This window comes from Conger conger, chromosome 2 (assembly GCF_963514075.1).
Source record: "Conger conger chromosome 2, fConCon1.1, whole genome shotgun sequence".
In the NCBI taxonomy this organism is placed as follows: Eukaryota; Metazoa; Chordata; class Actinopteri; order Anguilliformes; family Congridae; genus Conger; species Conger conger.
In genome coordinates this window covers 72,237,055-72,259,152 of record NC_083761.1, presented here as the reverse complement: position 1 = coordinate 72,259,152, position 22,098 = coordinate 72,237,055, and the positions used below count along the sequence as shown (strand labels likewise).

The 22,098-nt window shown below is 45.7% G+C and overlaps 1 protein-coding gene across 1 annotated transcript in view; it reads left to right on the top strand.

Moving 5' to 3' along the window:
* The first annotated feature begins 148 nt into the window (after positions 1-148).
* rab11fip4b (RAB11 family interacting protein 4 (class II) b) overlaps positions 149-22,098 on the top strand; it is a 78,059-nt gene continuing 56,109 nt past the window's right edge. The window contains exons 1-3 of the mRNA XM_061230696.1: positions 149-377; positions 10,377-10,464; positions 14,977-15,062. Of these exons, the coding sequence (XP_061086680.1) occupies positions 225-377; positions 10,377-10,464; positions 14,977-15,062 (327 nt within the window). The 5' untranslated portion in view covers positions 149-224. The remainder of the gene's footprint in view (positions 378-10,376; positions 10,465-14,976; positions 15,063-22,098) is intronic.

Sequence of the window (22,098 nt, the reverse complement as noted above, 5' to 3'; positions counted from 1 at the left end):
TCTCTCTCTCTCTCTCTCTCTCTCTCTCTCTCTCTCTCTCTCTCTCTCTCTCTCTCTCCACCTCTCCCTTCTCATCCAGTGGTCCTTTCCATTCGCCAAGTGATGCGGGTGATGTCACAGACTCACGGTCTGTTTTCGAGCTTAGCGGCGGAGGACAGTGATGGCGCCCGCCGCGTGGGTCCCGGGCTCACTTTAAGATCAGTGCCTGTGGCACCCACACAAGAATGGAAGGGAATGTCATTCCCGACCAAGAGCAGCTCCTGCTATTTTTAAAGAAGCTCAAAGAAGTGTTCGATGTTTGCGACGATGATGCGGACGGATACATCAGCGTTGAGCATTTCGTTGATCTTGGATTGCAGTTCGGGCAAGGGGATGAGGTAAGGTTCTGTATAATAATCAGTTGGTGGTTTCAGTACTTAACGCATCTGGGCTGAAATAAACGTATCTGCATTGTTTCACAGGTTGCGCACAACGACATTTAATTACGGCTTACTATGACATTAACTGTTATATCTGCCAAACAGGTAGCGTATGGACACGTCAATGTAATGGTCTGTTTAAGTTTTCGACGAAACGCTAGGCAACATCCTTAATAAAAGGGAAAAAAACGAACTCGGTGTTTCCTATGCCTGGCCAAATCCTTAAGGGAAACTTAAGTGCTCCAAGTTGCAGTTTGTACGTATTGAAAAGAATACCACTTACGCAGTTAGGCTACATAGTGTTTAAAATCAAGAGTAACAGCATAAACTACAATTCATGGCTTTCATGGGTTTTTAAAGAAAGTTTTAAAAATCAATTTTCTCTATCTGTATAGACGCATTGATACTTCTAATAGGCTATGCGGTATTATCTGGAAGTACCATTACTTGGTTGTTGGTTATAAACAGCTACCTGCTGCGTTTGTGATTTGAACAAGAAATTGCATGACACAATGGCAGAATTGTCTCCAAAATGTAGATCCATAGGCCCTACTCTACTCTATGTAATTTGTCCCAGTTCACATTCAGGGTTGTCTAGTGTGTCCTTAAATTCGTTTGATTATCTGGGCATGATGTCTGTTTGAAAATAGAAACATCAGGTTAATTGATATTTTGCACATTGCATGGAAATACCAACCATTCCTAAACTCCAGCTGAGCGGAAAACACTATTTCAGTCAGAATAAATAGCTGTAGGTTTGAATGTGTGTTTTACCACCAGGTTTCAGTGGGGCACTTTCTTGCTCGATGAGGTGAGGTGAAGGAAAGTCGAGGTGTTTTGTGTGGACAGATTGGACTGCTGCCGAGTTCACTCTGTGTTTGTATCAGACTGCGTCCGTGTTGTATCCAGCTGTTCTGCAGAGCCATTAGACTCCCAGTGTCCCCGCTTTTCCGCTTGGCACGGCTCTCCCTGGGGGGAAGCATTTGAGCATTCCTTCCAGCTGTGAGGATTTACGAGGCTCAGGCAGGTGCGATCCATTGGGAGGTCCTAAGGTGTTAAGCTGAACACTTTCCCCCACGTTAGTGCTCATCAAAATCCTACTGAACCCGGAAAAGAGGGAGACTCTGTCCTGTGCTTCTCAGAAACATGAAATGCGTAACGTTCATTTAAGTTTATTGCAGGATAGCCCCTTGAGATGAATCATCTCGTTTTCAAGGGGGTCCAAAAAAAATGCATCAGACTAAACACAAACACAACAAAACTGTGCAACATATATAGAGGCTCGCATTACGACCACATCCAGGGTAAAATGGACAGATACGTCCATCCATTATCTTAACCTGAACAGGGCCGCAGGGGGGCTGGAGCCTATCCCAGCATACATTGGGCGAAAGGCAGGAATACACCCTGGACAGGTCGCCAGTCCATCACAGGGCACACACACCATTCACTCACACACTCATACCCATGGTCAATTTAGACTCTCCAATCAGCCTGACCTGCATGTCTTTGGACTGTGGGAGGTAACCGGAGTACCCGGAGGAAACCCAGGACCTCCTTGCTGTGAGGCGGCAGTGCTACCCACTGCACCCGCTACATCCCAGCTAAAACAAAACCACAGCAGTCTCAATGTTAGAACATTAGCAGAATATTCCAGCAACATCGTGTCAGGTGGTGTCTGTGCTTCATGACTTGGGTTTGTCATTTTGTTCAATTATTACAACGGGAAGGAGCTACTGACACTCAGGATGAATTAATGAGAGGGCTGCATTTTATCTATGTTTTCACCGGCTCATCACCAGGATTCATGCTGACATTTCTAGTACATGTTGGTCATGTTATGTCTCTGAATGAGACAGGGACATAACATCGATATTGTGGCGTCCAGGGGTACAAGCCAGCCGATCAGGGGGCTCCCAGCTAAGTCAGCCATGTCCGGGTTGCCAAAATAACCTTTTAAATTATTAAAGCGCTGTTGCCTAAAATTGTCATCAAGAATGTGTTAGTTGACTAGCGAGCGATGTTAGCCTTTAAAAAAATGTAAACGTTGTGCTATGTTGAAACCTGACTGCCTGAGCAATAAAACCATTGAGCCTGAATTCCTGGTCTGTCAGTTTCATCACGGAGCCCCGTCGCGCTACAATCGAATATGATGCACAGGGAGGTGCTGGTGTATTGACAGTACAATTCGCCCATCTTAGGAGTAAAGCGATTCCAATAGTGTGTGCACTATTGCACAGTAGGTATCTTGCGTGGGTAATGTGGGTTGGCAGGTTGGGTGGGATGCATGGGTGAGTGGGTTAGTATTCAAATGTGGGGTTATTTTTGTATAAAGCGTTGCGATTAACTTGTCTCATCTTCTGATATTGTGCCTTTTTTCTTACAGTTGAGGGGTGAGGGGTGTGTGTACTGTGAATATAATGGTTTCGGTGCTGAAAGGGCTTTGATGCTGCTGGGTTGGTTAATGTCCTCTCTGGAACAGCAATAGCCCTCATGATTATGAGCACAACAAGACCTGATGGGACAGAACATTCGGTGCTGACGGGACTGATGAAACAGACCATCGTTATTGTACATCTGGTGTTTTACAGCCTTTCCTCATAGTTCCCAGGAGTTTGAAGAGTCTGTTAAACCAGTAATTTCAGGAATCATCAAGACTGGATGATACACTGCTACAAGTGCAGAGTCCCCCCCCCCCCCTTCTGCAGCCAGGTTTAAAAATAACTGTAGGCCTTGTAGCTATGGTGACCACTGCTTAACAAGACTGAAGAGGTAATGATGGGACTGCTGTTTGCTGTCTGCTACCTCTCTGGTAACCACAGTAAACGGTGCGGCTGAGGGTACTTTGAAAATTTTTTAAGAATGTTTGTGTATACGGTCAAAACAGTCTTTGTTTTTGTTTTTAAAAAGTAATTACATTTTCGCTCGTCTAAACTGTCCCTAACTCCTTCACTAATGGCCTGCACACACAGTAATGTATCAGGGTATGGCCAAGTGGAGATTCATTCTCCCAGGTGGAGAATGGGTGGTGAAAGTCAGTGTGATTCGTTCTCTCAGGTGGAGGTGGCCAGTGTCATTCATTCTCTCAGGTGGAGAGAGGCTGGAGGGTGTCAGTATGATTAATTCCCACAGGTGGAGAGAGGGTGGAGGTGGCCAGTGTGATTAATTCCCACAGGTGGAGAGAGGGTGGAGGTGGCCAGTGTGATTGGTTCTCTCAGGTGGAGAGAGGGTGGAGGCCCCTGCCCCCTCTGTCTGGGGCCTTTTGAAGGCTTTTTTTGTTCACTCACAGTGATTAAAGGACTGAGAGGAAACAAGGAAGGAAAACACAAAGAGTGAGAAAGGGAAAAACTTCTCTATGTTCCCCTGTCCATTTCCCCTGTACAGTTTTAACTGTAATTAGCCCCTGCAATTGATTGCCACTTCCTTTTTTGTATGCACAATTAAGGCTTTCAACAAGGCCAGAGTATATGTGTAATTTAGTTTGGTAATGAATTGCAGCGCCTAAGGGCTCTTTACCATTGGAAATGAGTCAGGGAGGTACTGATGGGAAACAACCATGTTTTGTGGCTCTCTGTCACAGCCCTGACCAGAGACAGTCAGCAGGGTGAAACTGTCAAGCCGGGTGGGTCCTATTGGAGTATATAGGCCAAGTGACAATGGTCTTTGCTCTGGGTTTTATAATCAGTGACTGGGTGAGTGCAATCTGACTTTCTGGGGCTGGTTCAGGAAACATAAATGGCGTATAGATATCGCCAAAGTGATTTATTCCTCAACCAGATGTCTCAATCAATCTCAGTTTCTCCAGTGCATTTTAATCAACTTGGCTTCAGCTAGCCACTTTTCCGGAGGGTCTGAGCTGACAGTACACATGTTGCAGTTTAAAATAGAATCCTTTTCTGCTTTAATTTCCATTTAAATGATGGCATTGGTGTGCATTTGAAAGATTATCCAGATTAGTGTGGTGCCTGTGGGCCTTGTTCTGAGTGCAATGATGTCGCACTGTCTGTACTGAATTCTGACTGTCTGTGCTGAACTCTGACTGTCTGTGCTGAATTCTGACTGTCTGTGCTGAATTCTGACTGTCTGTGCTGAACTCTGACTGTCTGTGCTGAACTCTGACTGTCTGTGCTGAATTCTGACTGTCTGTGCTGAATTCTGACTGTCTGTGCTGAACTCTGACTGTCTGTGCTCAATTCGGACTGTCTGTACTGAATTCTGACTGTCTGTGCTGAACTCTGACTGTCTGTGCTGAATTCTGACTGTCTGTGCTGAACTCTGACTGTCTGTGCTGAATTCTGACTGTCTGTGCTGAATTCTGACTGTCTGTGCTGAACTCTGACTGTCTGTGCTGAACTCTGACTGTCTGTGCTGAATTCTGACTGTCTGTGCTGAATTCTGACTGTCTGTGCTGAACTCTGACTGTCTGTGCTCAATTCGGACTGTCTGTACTGAATTCTGACTGTCTGTGCTGAACTCTGACTGTCTGTGCTGAATTCTGACTGTTTGTACTGAATTCTGACTGTCTGTGCTGAACTCTGACTGTCTGTGCTGAATTCTGACTGTCTGTGCTGAACTCTGACTGTCTGTGCTGAACTCTGACTGTCTGTGCTGAATTCTGACTCTGGCAGCCATAGCTGTGGGCAGTTTGCTGCCTCATTCACCAAAGCACACCTGGGTCAAATATGTCATTGTTTAGGATTCAAAAACCTTTCTGCATTCAGTTGATCTTCCTTGGTGCAATTGAACCAAGCAAGAAGAGCAGAAGGGGGTGTTGTACTTTCTGAGAGTATTTCATAGGTTCTAATCCACCAGACAAGCTCAGTAAAGTGTTAAAAAACGTATTCGAATCCATAACAATTAGTTATTTGACCCAGGTCTGGACCAAAGCATGTCCGACAGTGATGTTGGGTAGTTCACATATTCGGCCTGCTCTAGTTGCACACTCTTGGGGTGAATGAACGGCATAGTTCATTCTGCAGAATGAAAACGGGAGAACTGAGGATGTGTGTGTAACTGTGCACCCTACTTGCTCTCACCCTACTGAATTTCACACTGGCGGAGGCATGAAAAATAGGGGAACGATGGATAAAATATCCATACCACACTGTATGTTCCACCTGTCATGTCGTGCTGTTGCCTGCTGTCATTCAGAAGACGCCATACCTTTCTTTGAATATGTTACCTTATTGATCCAAGCTTTATTTTGATTTGTTTGTTCAAACATATATTTTTTGTTTGTTTGTTTAAACATAATAAGGGCTGTTAATGTTCCCATGCAAGTTGAAAAAGGGTAAACTCAACAGTAACAAATCAACAGTTATTTCCAGCAAATTTCAAGTTCTTTTCCATGTTTATCCATAAAACTCTTGTTTTATGTCAGGTAATCATTTTGAACCTGATTACTGGCATTTAAATGGCATTGTTAAATACCCTCAGGTTCTGCACTGCAGTTGAATATACGTATGAAATTAAGGTCTTGTCTTCTGGTGCTGGTTGCTAATGGCTTGTTTACCTGTGAGTCAGGTCCCATGCTGTTCCACTGTGGTGGAACATGAGTTTCGAGTAGCCTTTGGGGAAATAACTGGCAAATAACAAGTCATTTGACAGCAAAGTGGTCCCGCTGCTTATATTTGTTTATCCATTATTGCAGTTACTCATTTACTCATTTACGCAACTACAGCAGCAACAGGAACGCAAGTTCAAAAAAATTGGTAGAAAATCCCCACAAAAAAAGACAGGAGTGATGACCGCACTCACAAGACCCCCCTGTCCCCCTGTGTGCACCTCCCCGAACCTGACCTGAGTTGAGTGTTTGATGGTGTGCATAAATGTGCCCCCTCCCCACCGTCACTGAGTGTGAGCCTCTTCCATTTGACAAGCCGGGTGTCTCCTTCTCTCCGAGTTGTGTCCCGGAGAACCAGACGGGTGAAGGCAGTATTTGGAATTTTGCCATTCGGATATCTCCGCTTCAGCTAGTAGCATGAGCACCTTAGTCATATACGAGACGGACTAAGCCGGGTGATGCAAACCATGTGCAAAAACATTCTATTAATATGCACGTTGTGTGTGTTTGTGTGTGTGCGTGAGTGTGCGTGAGTGTGTGTGTGTGTGTAGGTGCGCTTAGAACTCCGGCACATCATTCGCAGTGCTGGCTTCGGTGGTGAATATTTCATGCGACTTATGTAATCGCGTGAGTTTGGCCCTGATTAATACTGAAGGGCAGAGGAGAGTGAAATGCATCGTGGGCCACGCTCTCCCGGGCTGTCACTCCCACGGGCGCGTGAGCTGGAGCGGCTCCCTACTGAGCATGCCCAGTCTCGAGCTGTGCTCACTGGCAGAATGGCGGGTGCTCCGGCTAGCACATCACGTGCAGTGGCCACCTGTCCTACGCAAGCTGGTTAGCCTTATAACTGACATGGTTCGTCGTGACGTTACATTACATTTTATCTTGCGTACGCTTTTATCCGAAAGCGACGTACAAAACAGTGCATATCAAGGTCATATATGATTCGTTGTAAGGCCATGTACACAAGTTAGATAGGCCAGTCTGACCTGCCGTACAGACATCAACTTCACAAGACATTTGAGTACAAATTCAGAACAGAAGTCCTAGATTAAGGTGCAAAATACAAGGGGCTAAAGATAGAGACAGGTGAAAAACATGTGACAATGGAATACAGTGTGAAGAGATGAGTCTTCAGACTGCGGTGGAAAATGGCCAGTGAGTGAGCTGTTCTTATGGGAACTGGGAATCATGTGCTGTCATGCTGGCTATTGGACTGTGCTAACTCAAACAACTTGTTTCGCAATGGAAATAGTTTGTTTTGGCAGGACAGCTGTGCTCTTCCCATCAACCCCTCCTTTTCTCTCAGTTTCGTAGGGCGGAGCTGTTTAGTTGCAGTTCTGGTTTGTAGTTTTTTGGCAGAGCATCAAAAAACAGGTTAATGGTGGCAATTAGCCCTCTCACCTCTCTCAGCTGTGTGAAATATCCTTCGAAACCGAGACGCTTTGATCGCGTCTCCTCCGTCGTCTCCCGGAGCGTTTTTCGCTCTTCATCACTCTGACTCCGTCACCTTCCTCGTCCCCAGCTGTGTGGCGAGCGGAGATGACGGTTTTCACGCTGCCCTGCTGAATCGCGGCGGTTTTTTAAAGGGGAAAATGAGAGCAGAGGTTTCTGTTGCGCTGATTGTTTTGAATGTGAATGGCCGCATCACAGAGGGCTTTGTCCTGGCGGAGAGACGGCCTGCCTGATTTCAGCGGGGTGAGGTCATCTCGGCCGGGCTTGATGGACGGACCGACATTGTGCGAATCCTTCTGTAGACGTCTCTCACCAGGGGGGTGGAATTCTCAACAATAACTCCCCCTGTGTACGCAAATGTGAACTCTATTTGTGGTTGTGTGTGTGTGTGTGTGCCAAAGGAATGCTCTTTTTTTAGTTTGCAGATGTGTTACACTCTATGGTTTATCCAGAAAGTGGATGAAAAGCCTTCTGAATTAAATGATGATTTTCCCCCCCAGTCCATTATTGCCAAGGAAGCACAGAGCTCTTTGTACATGATGACATCACACTGAGGCCTCTTCCATTCGTCTTTTCATCCGCTCTTATTGTTTCCTTTACAGTATATACTCACTGAGCACTTTATTAGGTATTTATTACACTTTAATTTTTAGGTTTATTTTAACTTATTGGTCTTCCACTAATGTAGCTTATCCACTTAAGACGTTTGACATGTTGTGTGTTCAGAGATGCTCTTCTGCATACCACTGTTGTAATGTGTCATTATTTGCGTTACTGTCACCTGTCAGATTTGACCAGTCTGGCCCTTCTTCTGTGACCTTGCTCATTGACGCGTTTCTGCCCACAGAACTGTTGCTCACTGGATGTTTTTTGGATTTTCGCACCATTCTCTGCAAACTCTAGAGACTTTTGTGTGTGTAAATCCCAGGAGATCAGCAGCTTCTGAGATACTCAAACCAACCTATCTGGCACCAGCAATCATTCCACGGTCAAATTCACTTAGATCACATTTCTTCCCCATTCTGAGATTTGGTCTGAACCTCGTGACCATGTCTGCATGCTTTTATGCGTTCAGTTGCAGCCACATGATTGGCCGATTAAATATTTGCATGGACAAGCTGATGTGCAGGTCTACCTAATAAAGTGCTCACTGAGTGTATAACGTAATAAAATACAGTCACTTTCACTGTGACCGTAAGTGGTAACAGTTTGAATACATACAGTTCATAGGCCTGTGCAGCTCATATGTCATTTGTTGAGTCTGAATATTTGTGCTAAAAGTGAATAGTTTCCCCCTGAGAAGCTTGGCCCACACATCCTCATGTTGGTTTTTGTGAGAGCAGGACTGGTCAGTGGTCCAGCTCTGTTCCTCTGGGGCATGTCCCTGTGAGATCAGCCTGTCTGCCCCCCTCTGGTCCCGCACACCGCCCCGTGGCCTACTTTCACCACCTCGGGATAAGGCTGAATTCTCTCCGCGCCGGGTAGACCGGCCCGGACACGGACAAGCGGAAGGAAACATCAGGATTAAATAATCTGTAATACAAATTTGTAGACCTGTGACCCATTTCCACGGAAACTGGGGCGTTTGACCCTGATGTTCTGTGACGGATTCCAGGCTTAGGGACGCACATCTGTCAGCCAGCACTCAGACAGCTGGAGCCTGAGGGAGGGCAGATCTCACCCTCGCCCTGCTGTGGCACCGCAGAGCCGGATGCTGATTCGCTGGATTCCCACAGGTCTGCCTAGCAACAGCAGTGCACTGCCAATGAAGGGATATGTATACCCCCCCAGTTAGTTACAATCTGCCTGTAAATTAATCTTTCTACAAGATAGTATTCCAAAGCGTGCCTCAAAATCAACCGGAACAGCGGCTCCCAAACTGTGGATTGGGACCCCATCTGGGGTCGCCTGATTTGCGAATGGGGTCGGCTGAAAATTTTGGTTGAACCCCCCCCGAAAAAAACCAAAAGTGATTTAATGTCTCTAAAAGAAATATGCTGTGGTGTATGTGTGTGGGCGCAGTGTCGGCAGTCGTGTAAATTTGTGAATATTCATTTGGGGTTCTGAGGCAGGTCTTCCCCTGTGTGTCAGGATGCTGGGTTGCTCTCTGACGGCAGACTTCATTTTGTGTGTGAGGTGCTGTGAACCTTGTGTAAATGTGATGTATTATTCAGCACTGCGGACGAGGTCGCTCTCGTTCTGGAGCTGTACTGGAGCAGCTCCCAGGAGGGCCGTGAGCGGGTGTGTGTTTTACCCCTAGACCGGCTGGCCTCATGTGCCACTCCAGCACCCTGCTGACGTCCGTCACCCTCCCCCTGGAGACATGGCTTTATGAAGATTTAGCTTTCTAATACATTCTGGATGTTTATCAAATGTACTGCAGGTTGAAAGTGTATTTTAGTACAGCACATGGAAATGTGCTTTATGAATAGTTTGTTTGATTGATTGACGTGAATGTCAGATCCAGTGCTTGCCTGGGTGATGTCCACGATTAATCATGCTAAAAACACATTGGGCTCAGGAGGTAAGAGCTGTCGCCTGGCAGTCAGAGGGTTTCCAGTTCAATCCCGCCGGTTCGATCCCGCCCTGGGTGTGTCGAAGTGTCCCTGAGCAAGACACCTTACCCTGACGAGCTGGTCAGTGCCTTGCATGGCAGCCAACCACCGTTGGTGTGTGAGTGTGTGTGTATGAATGGGTGAATGAGAAGCATCAATTGTAGAGTGCTTTGGATGAAGGTGCTATATGAAAAATAGATACAGCCAACCAAACATCATTCATGGCTTGAGGCACAGAACCTCATCCGCAGGAAAGCGGGGGTGTCTCAATTATCAGAATGTGTTTGTCTCTCTCTGCATGAGCCATGTATCATCACCACGGTGATGTATCTAGAGCTGCACCTTAGCAGGGCGGGGCTGTAAACGTGTCACTCTCTCCTCCAGGTGAAGAAGCTGGCCAGGTACCTAGACCCCGACACGCAGGGCCGCCTCACCTTCAAAGACTTCTGCCATGGAGTGTTCGCCATCAAAGGTGAGAGTGCCTGAGCCTCAGGATCCGATACAGAGAATTGGTGTTCAGACCTGGGTCAAACACTGTATGTAATTGTTTTGGATTCAAATACTTTTCTGTGCTTTACTGCACTTGTCTGGTGTAATAACCTATGCAAACCTGCCTTCTGGTCCTCTTGGTTGGCTCAGTTGCACTGGGAAGGATCAGTCGAGCACAGAAAAGTTTTTGAATCCAACAAAATTATGTATTTGACCCAGGTCTGATGGGGACACCTTCGACATAATTTCCTTTACTTTTTCTCTGCCATGGGATTAAACCTTACAGTCCTTCACGTGTTCCACGTTTGTTTCTCCACATGTACCCAGGCCTTTCCATGCTGCTTTAACTTTAAAATTATGGGCTGTACTGAGCCTGTGGCCCCTTCTCATTGAGTTCAATAAGTCTCATAACCTAGCACTATTTACAGTGGAAGAGAGTGGAACCTTCCACTGTCCACATTAAGGTAATGTAATGTAATGAGTCTTCCTTTCCGGTAAACTAAAGAACTGGGTTTTGAATTGCAGTCATGGTAGTTTTTCTTAGAGCTGACCGTAAGATATTTCCCTTATAATTTTAACTGGAGGTGGTAAGCAGTACAATTTACATGCATACTTAAGGTTCATCCTTGTATTCCAAATATACTACTCCCAGGTGTAATTTGGGATAGCTTTAGTGTCAGGCTCTGCTTCAGCAATCCCACGCCGTTACCCACTCAGTACTTAATCACACACTTTGCTTTTCATTTAGAAATCAATATTACTACTGCCCTGATATAACTGCTCGTAAATTAGCCATCTAAAAACTGTATGAGCAAGCGAAACAAGGCAGTGTTGCATCGTCTCTTTTCAAAAGCATCCTGTTGCTTCGCTCCCTCTGGGACAATTCTTTGCTCATCAAAAGGAGTGATCTAGAGAGCTTCTCCAACGTGCGGTATGAGGCGGATTCGGCTGCTTGGAGAGTCTGGGTCTGAAAAATGTGCATAATGTGGTAAAAGTGTCCGTAAGCCACAGAAGCAAGAACTGCTTTCCATTATTAATCCTGCCTTCTGGAGTCAGCAGCTCAGCCAGAGAGAGCAGCACCCCCACACCAGACACCACAGAACCCCGACACCACCACACCACAACACCCCCACACCACACACCGCAACACCCCCATACCACAACACCCCCACACCACACACCGCAACACCCCCATACCACAACACCCCCACACCACACTACAGCACCCCCATACCACAACACCCCCACACCACACACCACAACACCCCCACACCACACTACAGCACCCCCATACCACAACACCCCCACACCACAACGTGGGTGTGTGTGTGTGCGTGTGTGTGTGTGTGTGTGTGTGTGGTGTATGTGCGTGTGCGTGGGTGTGTGTGTGATGTGTAGTGTGTGTGTGTGTGGTGTGTAGTGTGTGTGTGTGTGTGGTGTATGCGCGTGGGTGCGTGTGTGTGTGTGTGGTGTGTAGTGTGTGTGTGGTGTATGTGCGTGGGTGTGTGTGTGCGTGTGTGTGTGTGTGTGTGTGTGGTGTATGTGCGTGTGCGTGGGTGCGCGTGTGTGTGTATTTACATGCCCATGTGCGCACGTGTACCGAGAAGATCACCAATGTGCTGTACAGTCATATCAAGCAGTGCACAGATGGAGACATTAAGTAAGGTGAGTCAAGTCTATGTAGGCTTTGGTTGCTATAACAACAGAGTGGACTACATCACAGTGAGAGTGAGATAGACTCAATGGACCATAGAGGGATGTTCTGGGCTTGCCTCCATTGCATTCTCTTACGCGCCGACACCGTCTTGGTTCAGGCTGTTTCCTCTTTTAGAGTGCCTCTTTCAGCTCACTGTTTAATAATAGAAAATACTGGGGAAAATAATCCTCTAATAACTTTGTTCCGGTGCTAAAAACCTGGTGTGAAAATAAACTGGAAATTCGCCATTGTTGCTTTTCAGCAATAGAAGATAAAAATGAATAATTAAATTGCCATCAGGGAGCGCACCATTTACAAACTATGGCACTGTTTTAACAGTTTTCTATTTTATTTATAAAACAAACAAAAAAAGCAAAAAGATTTACATAAGGCTAGGGAAAAAAAAGATCTCTTGGCCTTAGAGAAGCAGCAAAGCTCCAACCATAGGGTGCAGTAATATATGGAATCCTCATGATTTACCCAAACTATTTTAGTCCAATGATACTGTTTGATGAGGATCATCACTCTGTCGTGATTCAAATTCAAATACTTTCTGTGCTCGATTGATCTTGGCCAGTGCAATTGAGCCAACCAAGAGGACCAGAAAGATGGGTTTGCACTTGTGTTTTCTTCTACATTATTACATTACATTATTGGCATTTGGCAGACGCTCTTATCCAGAGCGACGTACAGTTTATTAGACAGGAGACAATCCTCCTGTTTCGGATCAATGCAGGGTTAAGGGCCTTGCTCAAGGGCCCAACGGCTGTGCGGAACTTATAGTGGCTACACCAGGATTAGAACCACCGACCTTGCGTGTCCCAGTCATTTACCTTAACCACTACACTACAGGCCGCCCTAAATTCTTCTCATATTTTGTAGGTTCCAAACACCAGATAAGCTCCGTAAAGCGTCAAAAGATACTTGAAACCAAAACAATGGCCCAAGTCTGCGCTCATCTCATACTGGCTGTGGCGGTATCCGCTAGGCGTTGGAGAGATAAGCAGGCCGGCTCTGCTGGTGCACACCGACTCTACTGTGAGAGCCACAGCCACAGCACAGCACAGCCAGGGGCTAAACAGAGCAGGCACAGCTCAGCCAGCCTCGGGCGGCGTGCCCGGATGCCCATGTGGTGTCCGCTGAGAATGGCCCGTCTCTCTGCCCACAGGCCCACGAGCCACGCGGCGTGCAGAGAGGGAGAGAGAGGGAGGGCTTCTGTCACCTCTTAACCGAACAGACTTTCTGTGTCATTGCTTTAACGAGCGCTTCGCAGCCTGGATATCTCCAGAGTTTATTCTGTTCCCATCATTTGTACAAATAGTTTTGTGTGGTTGTGTTCCATTTTTTTTTGTCAGTTGGCAGCTAACACTGCTCAAAGGTCACAAAAAACACTAGCTACAGCTGCATTTGCCTGAGCACTTGTTCTTGTGCCTTTATACACCCCATAGTGAGGTGGGGAGTTGTCTTATTGGCTGTCACTAATTCATGTGGCTTCTCTTATTTGGGCTCCCTGTCACTGTTCTTTCCCTGTACGTGTGTGCACGGAGACGTGCAGCTCAGCCCTGATACATAATGAATGTGAAGGGTTGGGTCCCAGAAAATCTCAGCCGGACAGAAGATGCACAGCCCAGTTCAGTAGTACAAGAGGTTTGATTTTACATGCACACCGGAGGCTGTGGATCGCCCACTGTTTCACCAAATGTTCAGTTAAACATGCTTTTATGAGCTAAATATGGTTCCTGAGGGCGTGTTTTGCACGTGACCCAAGATAAGACTGCTTAGAATGATGACTGAGTATATTCTGCATGTTTTTGTCATTAATACGGCACGCATTTTCAATTTTCATTTTCAATGTTTATTACTTATATGAGCTCTGGCCTGCTTGTCTATGTGCTACACTCTGATACAAAGTATCAACACTCCGCTGTCGCAAAGCACACTCCAGTCCGCTAACATGCACTTATCGTAGCCTGTAATTACTTGCTCATTTTTACTATTACTTTTCAAAAGAGAGAAAATGGAGTGCAGTAATTGTTTGACGGACCTTCTGACCGGTCAAACCATTTAGACCCCCTCCTCCCACCTCCCCCTCAAAGGAGCTTTCCGGCTCCATCGCGTGCCTTTGGAAATGCTTCCCGCTGCGTTGCATGGGTTTTTTCTCCAAGCAGGTTCATTTCTGCCTCTGCTTGGGAGTCTGTGGTAATGAACATAAAAGCAGAATCGTGTAAATGATTTATGCACAGTGGGTTTTACGCAGTGGAGCGGTGAAGAGAGCGGTGAAGAATGGAAGACTATTTCTAGTAGCCGTGCTCTTGAACTGTTCCATTCTAATAATAATAACAGCTTGTCTTCATAACACATTTCTCTCTCTCAGAGCACTTCACAGTAATGAGGGCGAAACTCACCTCAGCCACCACCAATGTGTAGCACCCCACTGCACAATACAGTTATTTAGCTGATGCCTTTATCCAAAGTAACTTACAGTTGATTCGATTAAGCAGGGGCCAATTCCTCCCCTGGCGCAATGAGGGGTTAAGGGCCTTGATCAAGGGCCCAACAGCTGTGCGGATCTTATTGTTGATCCCATACAATGAGGCACCAACCTTCCGGATCCCAGTGAAGCACCTTAGCCACTAGGCCGTAGGCTGGCCCTGACATTCACAGTGTTTGTGTGTTTGATGCTGAAGGCCCCACTGGCCCAGACATTTGCAGTGTTTGTGTATTTGATGCTGAAGGCCCCACTGGCCCTGATGATGTCAGAGGCCCTCACAAGCCTGAGCCTTTCCCCCTGCGTTTCAGGCTGTGAGGAGATCCTCAAGACTGCCCTGGGGTCCTCCAACATCGGCCGCCGACCCTACGAGACCGACAACGGATACTACTATCAGGTACCATGGCCCCCCCCCGGCGGATTCAGTCAGGCCGCAGTCAGGCCCCCCACCCCAGTGCCCAGTGTGCCCCAGCGTGAGGCCCTAGGTCCAGCGCACACATCACCGCCCTGCCTGCTGAACGTTAGCGCTTGTGTTCACCGCGCTCGCTGGCTTTAGGCAAGGATACTGGCTGTTTGTGTTGGTCCATTTCACTCTATGTCTGTATGCAGAAGAGGTTTTGCTAATGCTTTATTTTACAGCCCGTTAATTACCTTGTATTTACTGGGTAAATATACACCTACTTGTGTATTTATTAGGTAACTACTTTGCTTTCAGTGGTAAGTACTATGAAACAAAGTCAGTACTATGTACACACACGTTTTCTAGTATTTACCTCTGGAATCAAAATAGTTCCATAATAATCACCTAGTACTTACCCAGTAAATACTAGGTAATTAACAGGCTGTAAAATAAAGTGTTACCAAGGTTTTTAATGATGGGATGAATGTTAATAGACTGGGTATGAATCAGGGCGACATTGGCTCAGGCAGTAAGAGCAGTCGTCTTGCAGTCGGAGGGTTGCCCGTTCGATACCCCGCCTGGGCTGTGTCGAAGTGTCCCTGAGCAAGACACCTAAACCCCAAATGCTCCTGACGAGCTGGTTGGTGCCTTCCATGGCAGCCAATCACTGTTGGTGTGTGAGTATGTGTGTGAATGGGTGAATGAGAAGCATCAGTTGTACAGTGCTTTGGATAAAGTAGCTATAGAAATGGCAACCGTTTATCAGAACAATCGCGATGCAAAGAGACAGCAAACGGGTCATGGCATGGGCTGAAGAGAGAGCAGGGTTGGTTGCAGAATCCCTCCCCATATTCCCACACAGGCTGAAAACACACCTTTTCAGATTGGAGTGGCTCATCAATTTGCCGATTGCCCGGTTCAGTTATTATTCCTCATTACTATGATGAATGGTTTCGGTTCTGGGCTCTGAAATACAGATGGCACGTTGTCTCTGTTTTTGTTGTAGTATGCCTTGTGGGTGTCCAATTATTGCAGAGTGGAAAACACTCATTACCATGTAGGTGTGAATGTGCAATATTCTCATTTCAGAGTGATTTCAACGCACAATGTAGTTTTGTGTGCGTGCTGGTAATGCCAATATCCCATAGCCTTTAACTTTGATAATAACACTTATTTATTTGCCATAGTCTACACTATCGATTCCGTTTCTGAGTTTGTTGATCTCTTTGGTGTAGAGCATTCCATTATGTCCTTGTAAGCAGGCTTGTTAGTGCAGTTTCATTGATTGCTCCGTTTTAATGATCTGGGGAAATTAGCCAACACGTTTGTTTCAGTATGTAAGCAGTATATAGTATGTGTTTTGCAGTTTTTTGTTTCTCTGTCTTCCTTGGAAAAAAAGTCAAGGTTTTAGCAATGACAGTCATGCGGCAATAATTTGCGCTATAATTTCATTAATACTTTTACCATGATAGTATAGATTAATATTATATCATTGTCATTTGTTGCTATGCACATGCTAACTACAAATATGTCTGCAAAAATAAATATGCCTTTAAAGAAAATGAATTAAAATATTAAGTCGCAAGCTTAGCGTGAATAGCATTGAGACACAATCAAAGATAATTTCCCTGTAGGTGATGCATTGCATTTTAAATTTGCATTGCTTTGATGTAAGGCAACATATTATACATTCTGAAAATTAGGGGTGCAGTTTGAATACACGTACAGAAATTATGAAAATAGATATTTTTTAATGAGGTCAGTAGTTATCTGATTGAGTTTTCAGTCCCTCATCCAAAATGAAATTCATGGTGTGTTTAAAACACAATTATCCCCCTCCTCCCCCATTGGAGCATAAATATGGATTAAACTCTTAACTGAAAAAGGCATTTAATATTTGGGTGGGGGAAGTGACTGACAGGGGTGCTCATTGTGCAGTAGTCATGAGGGATGAGTGGCCTGGGGTGCTAGGGCCCAGTGTGAGCCCAAATCCCTGGTGGTAGCCCCTGAATGCACGGCTTGGTTACCCAACATCCCCTTGGGTTTGTGCATTTTCTGGAATGCAATAATTTCTAGTGCCAGTAGAGGGCAGTATTTAACAACTTACAAACGAAAGCTTGGCGGAAAAGCCATATTGGCCAAGTGGTCTATAATTTTCCATCAAATTCCTCTTGCATAATTTTGGTTTCAGAGTGGAATTACATCCAATGAAAAGTTTTTAGTCGATTTTTTAGACTCAGCAGACTGCTTTTCAACCAGCCATGTGATAAGTGTGGTGTGTCAATTTGTCAAAGACGTAGGCACAGCATTGCACTGTTTAGCATTTCTCCCGAACATACGTGTCATGTCATCTCTTGTGAATACCCTCGCCGTACCCTCTGTATCTGTTGTGCTTTCATAAAAAAAAAAATACAGTCCTGTGTGTCATAGACAGCAATTACACTTCTCAACAGCAGGGGGCGCATTCCTTCCACACTAGCCTGTGGAGCAAATGAGTGTACGGGCATAGAGGGTGGACAGGCCTGTCACTGCAGATACTGTTCTTCATATCCCTCTCTGCTGAGAGAATATTGAGTCAGAGAGGCCTGTTCTCGGGTGTTATATAACACGTGGTATCACTGCACTGTCACACCAATCTGAGCTCCGCAGACACAGGCAACAGATGGACTCTTGCTCATGCGTCCTTGTGGGGCCTATCCTGGATGGCTTCTGTTAATGTGCACTCCTCCGAATGGAGGAAAACGTTCCCTGGAGTTTGTTTAATAGATGTTTTTAATGCACTTACTTATTGTCAGACCTGTAGATTACAAGCCAGCTGACTTAAAATGTTCTCGCAATGTTGCTGCCATGTAGTGATAGTATGTTATAACTTTAACAGAACGTTCCGGTAACATGGCAAGAACATTTTGTGTTAGCTGGGAATGGCCTGCAGTGAGAGACCGCGTACTGTGTACTTTGGGGGAGGGAACGGGGGATGAAAGGTTGGGTTTATAGCTGTTTTCGTCCCTGATCTGGCAACCGGCCAAACGATGAGGAGGCCTGGTGGTGATAAGCGTATGGTGTGATGTCAGCAGGTGAGTGGAAAGCGCTGGGGGTCGCCAGGTCTGCGCTCTTTCAGCGGGACACGCGGGGCTGAGGGCCCGTCGTGCAAACGGAGAGGTGCTCTTTAAATATTCACCAGCGCTGGAACTCGACGCTAAGCCTCTGACGCTAAAATGACCAATGGCACAAAACACGCTCCTGTTTCCGTCTAGTAACCACACAGAGGTTACCAGTGCTCAGGAATGCAGAGTATTAGGCAGATTATCTGCTTATATCATGTACGTATATGTGTGCTTGTGGGTTTATCAGCTGACTATTGTCACTTCACGTCACTGCTCTCTGTGTTCTGGATGCCTTACGTTTGTAGATACTGAGATAGTGTATGGGCCTTGAGATAAATGACTTGTTTAATAATGTTGAGGCATTTGAGGGAGGGCGTGTGACGAATTTCATAAGGAATGTGTAATTGAACACAAGGTGGAGCCAGCTGCCATTTCAAAGACACTGCTTCAGTTTTTAGTTCATTGTACACTCAGTGAGCTCCTTATTCCATATTTATTAGATTTATTTTTTTTAGACTTATTGGTCTTCTGCTGCTGTAGGTTTGACACGTTGGTGTTCAAAGATGCTCTTCTGCATACCACTGTTGTAATGTGTGGTTATTTGCACAACTGTCACCTTCCTTTCAGCTTCGACCAGTCTGGCCCTTCTCCGCTGACCTCTCTCATTCAGCAGCTTCTGAGATACTCAAACCACCCACCCTACTCAAATAATCATTCCACGGTCAAAGTCACTTAGATCACTTAGAACTCGGTCCTGGGGGCCCCCTGTGTATGCTGGTTTTCATTCCGGCCATAATTGCAATCTCTGAATTTTGACAAGCAGTTAATTTGGCTTAATTATGTGTTTCATGTTTAAAGGGGTTATGTGAGCCACATTTTGTCAGATATAGCTATGCATGCCATGAAGAATAAAATTCCCAGGTATTCCAATATTGTATTTATAGTGCTATATTGCAAACAACTGCATAAAAAGAAGTAAATTGTTAAGTCATCAAATTAACGCTTGAGGTGAATCAATATGCTCCTACTTGGTGAAAGTGTGGACACCTGGCTACTAAAACTAACCATCTGGAGGGTAATAAAATAAACCAGACAAAGAAACTGATAAAGAGCCAAACCTGTATGGTGTTAATTATTAATGCGATAAAACAATAACCTAAATAGGAGCATATTGATTAACCTCAGTCTTTCATTTGATAAAAACAAATGTTTGCAATAAAGCACAATATGAACTTGGGAATGCATGCATAGCTATGTCTGACATAGTGTGGCTTACACAATCCCTTGAAACATGAAGCACCTAATTAAGCAAAATTAACTGCTTGTTGAAATTCTGAGATTTCAATTATGGCTGAAAGAAAAACCAGCTTACACAGGGGGGCCCCAGGACTGAGTCTGGGAACCACTGACTTAGATCACATTTCTACCCCATTCTGATATTTGGTCTGAACAACAGCTGAACTTCCTGACCACATCTGCATTTGCATTTAGTTGCTGCCACATGGGTGGCTGATTAAATATTTGCATTAACAAGCTGGGGTACAGCTCAACCTAATAAATTGCTCACTGAGTGTATAATCCAAAACCAGGTTGTGTTGTAATGGTTCATGACTGGGTCCTGGAAGGTTGGTGGTTCAAGCCCCAGTGTAGCCATGAAAAGATCCCTACAGCTGTTAGACCCTTGAGCAAGGCCCTTAACCCTACATTGCTCCAGGGGGGATTGTCCCCTGCTTAGTCCAATCAACTCGAAGTCACTTTGGATAAAAGCATCAGCTAAATAACAAATTGTTATCATTATTAATGTGACCCAAAACAAAAGCCTCAGAGGAATAGGGTTTAGAGAGGAAAGAAGCTGGCTCTCACCCCACTGATACTCTGTTTGTGTCGGTGGTTGTCAAAAGGCCAAACTGCAGGCGGTAATGCATTATTGATTGGCAGTGCTATGTTGCTCCTACCGCTAGTATCAACCTGCATGACCACTAACAATGAGGTGGGTATCCGATTAGCTCTGGGACATGCTATCGCTAACGCAAGCTCTCGAGGAGAGAGCCAGCGGAGACCTCGAAGGAGAGACACTCCAGTTTGCGGTTGAGGAAGCCGACAGGACAGAAGGACGCGCAGTTTTGGGGGAGTGTGTGGAAAGGCTGCTGGCTGAACGATCAGCTGCCATTGCACTCTGCTGTGACTGGTCCATGCACGCAACACACACACGCACACACACACACACAGACAAGCATGAACGTATACATACACACACACACACACACACACACACACACACACACACACATCATTACACATACACACACACACCTACACTCACACACGCACACACATACACATATACACACATCATTACACCTACACACTTACCACACACATCACATGCATCATTACACACAGACACACCTACACTCACACACACACACACATCATTACAGAGAGAGAGAGAGAGAGAGAGAGAGAGAGAGAGAGAGAGAGAGAGAGAGAGAGAGAGAGCGGACAGCGGACAGGGAGATTACATTGGCACATTGATTAGCAAAAAGAGGTTATCATAACTGCTACAGAAAAATATGGAAACCAATCGCTTTACCCGCTTTACCAATCACCCTGATTTACAAAAGCACTCTGTCAGGCACGCCAGGTTTTTTTAGCAATAAACGGAAATTACATTTTCAGCGGCGGCGCTTGATCTTAGCTGACACAGGCAAACGGAGCCGCAGTGATGATGGCAGAATCGGCCGGGTCAGTACTTAATTGGAGCAGGCTGACGATGGCGGGAGCTGGTGGTGCTGGGGACGGTAACTGCCGCGGTGCTTTGAAGAGGCATCACTCCGCACCTCCGCACCTTCCCCTTTCTGCCTTACGCACGTCTCTCTGCTCCCCTCCACCTATCAGTGTGCTTGTGTCGCTGAAGAGAGGTTAGCTTTGATTTGCTCCCACAGGGGAATTCCATTCATTCACTTGTAATAAAAGTTAAATCTTTCGTTTTTTCTTCGAAGTAGGAAATACCAGCTTGTAGCGAAATTGACAAGTGAAATTATCGTAGTCAATTGGCAAATCCTCAAATGAGTAAAACCGTCTGACCTCATTGGTCAGCTTTTTGTCTTATTTAGCAGAAAAGTAATAAAAAATAAGATTTTAACTAGAATGCTTGGTAAGATTTTTTTTTCTTTCTTTTTTTTTTGCGGTGTGTGCCTGAATCAGAGCCTTGGCCTGAGAACCCGCTCCTGTAGCTGTGAATAGTTCTATGTGTTTTTCTCGTGGTTTTATTGTGTTTCTGCTGGCAGCGGGAGCACGCCCGTCACGCAGGGATCAGTGTGCGTACTGCTCGCTGCTTTCATCATTCCTCCTCATTTCTCTCTCCTTTTTTCTGCTCCGTCAGCGCCAGCCTTTCTTATCCGCAGACATGCCTGTCAGAGAAGAGAAAATGAGCTTTAAATTGTGCTGTATAATCCCCTCTCTTCTGTCAGAGCGTTAGACTCTCTCCCTCTCTCTCTTCCCCCCTCTCTATCTCCTCTCTTTTTCTCTACCTTTCTCATTCTCTCTCTTTCTCCCCTCACTCTCTCACTCTTCTCTCTCTCTCTTTCTATCCCTCTCTCTTTCGCCCCCTTTCTTCTCTCTATCTTCTCCCTTTCTCTCCTTTCTTTCCCTCTTTCCCCCCCTCCCCTGTCTCTCTGTCTTCCTCTCTCCAACTGTCTCCATCTGTCTCTGTCTCTCTTTCTCTCTCTTTGCACAAACGCAAACGCCCATTTCCTGCTGTGATTTAGGGAAAGGGGGGAAATGAGAGAATATTTAGTGTGGCCACTAAAGCCCCCCCCACTGCACCATTCTCCCAGGGGCAATAAGGGCTTCACAAATCACAACTAACGCTCATTTTCAAAGGCGTCGTCGAGCCTGGTCATTCTGCCTGCCTCGTTATTGGTCAA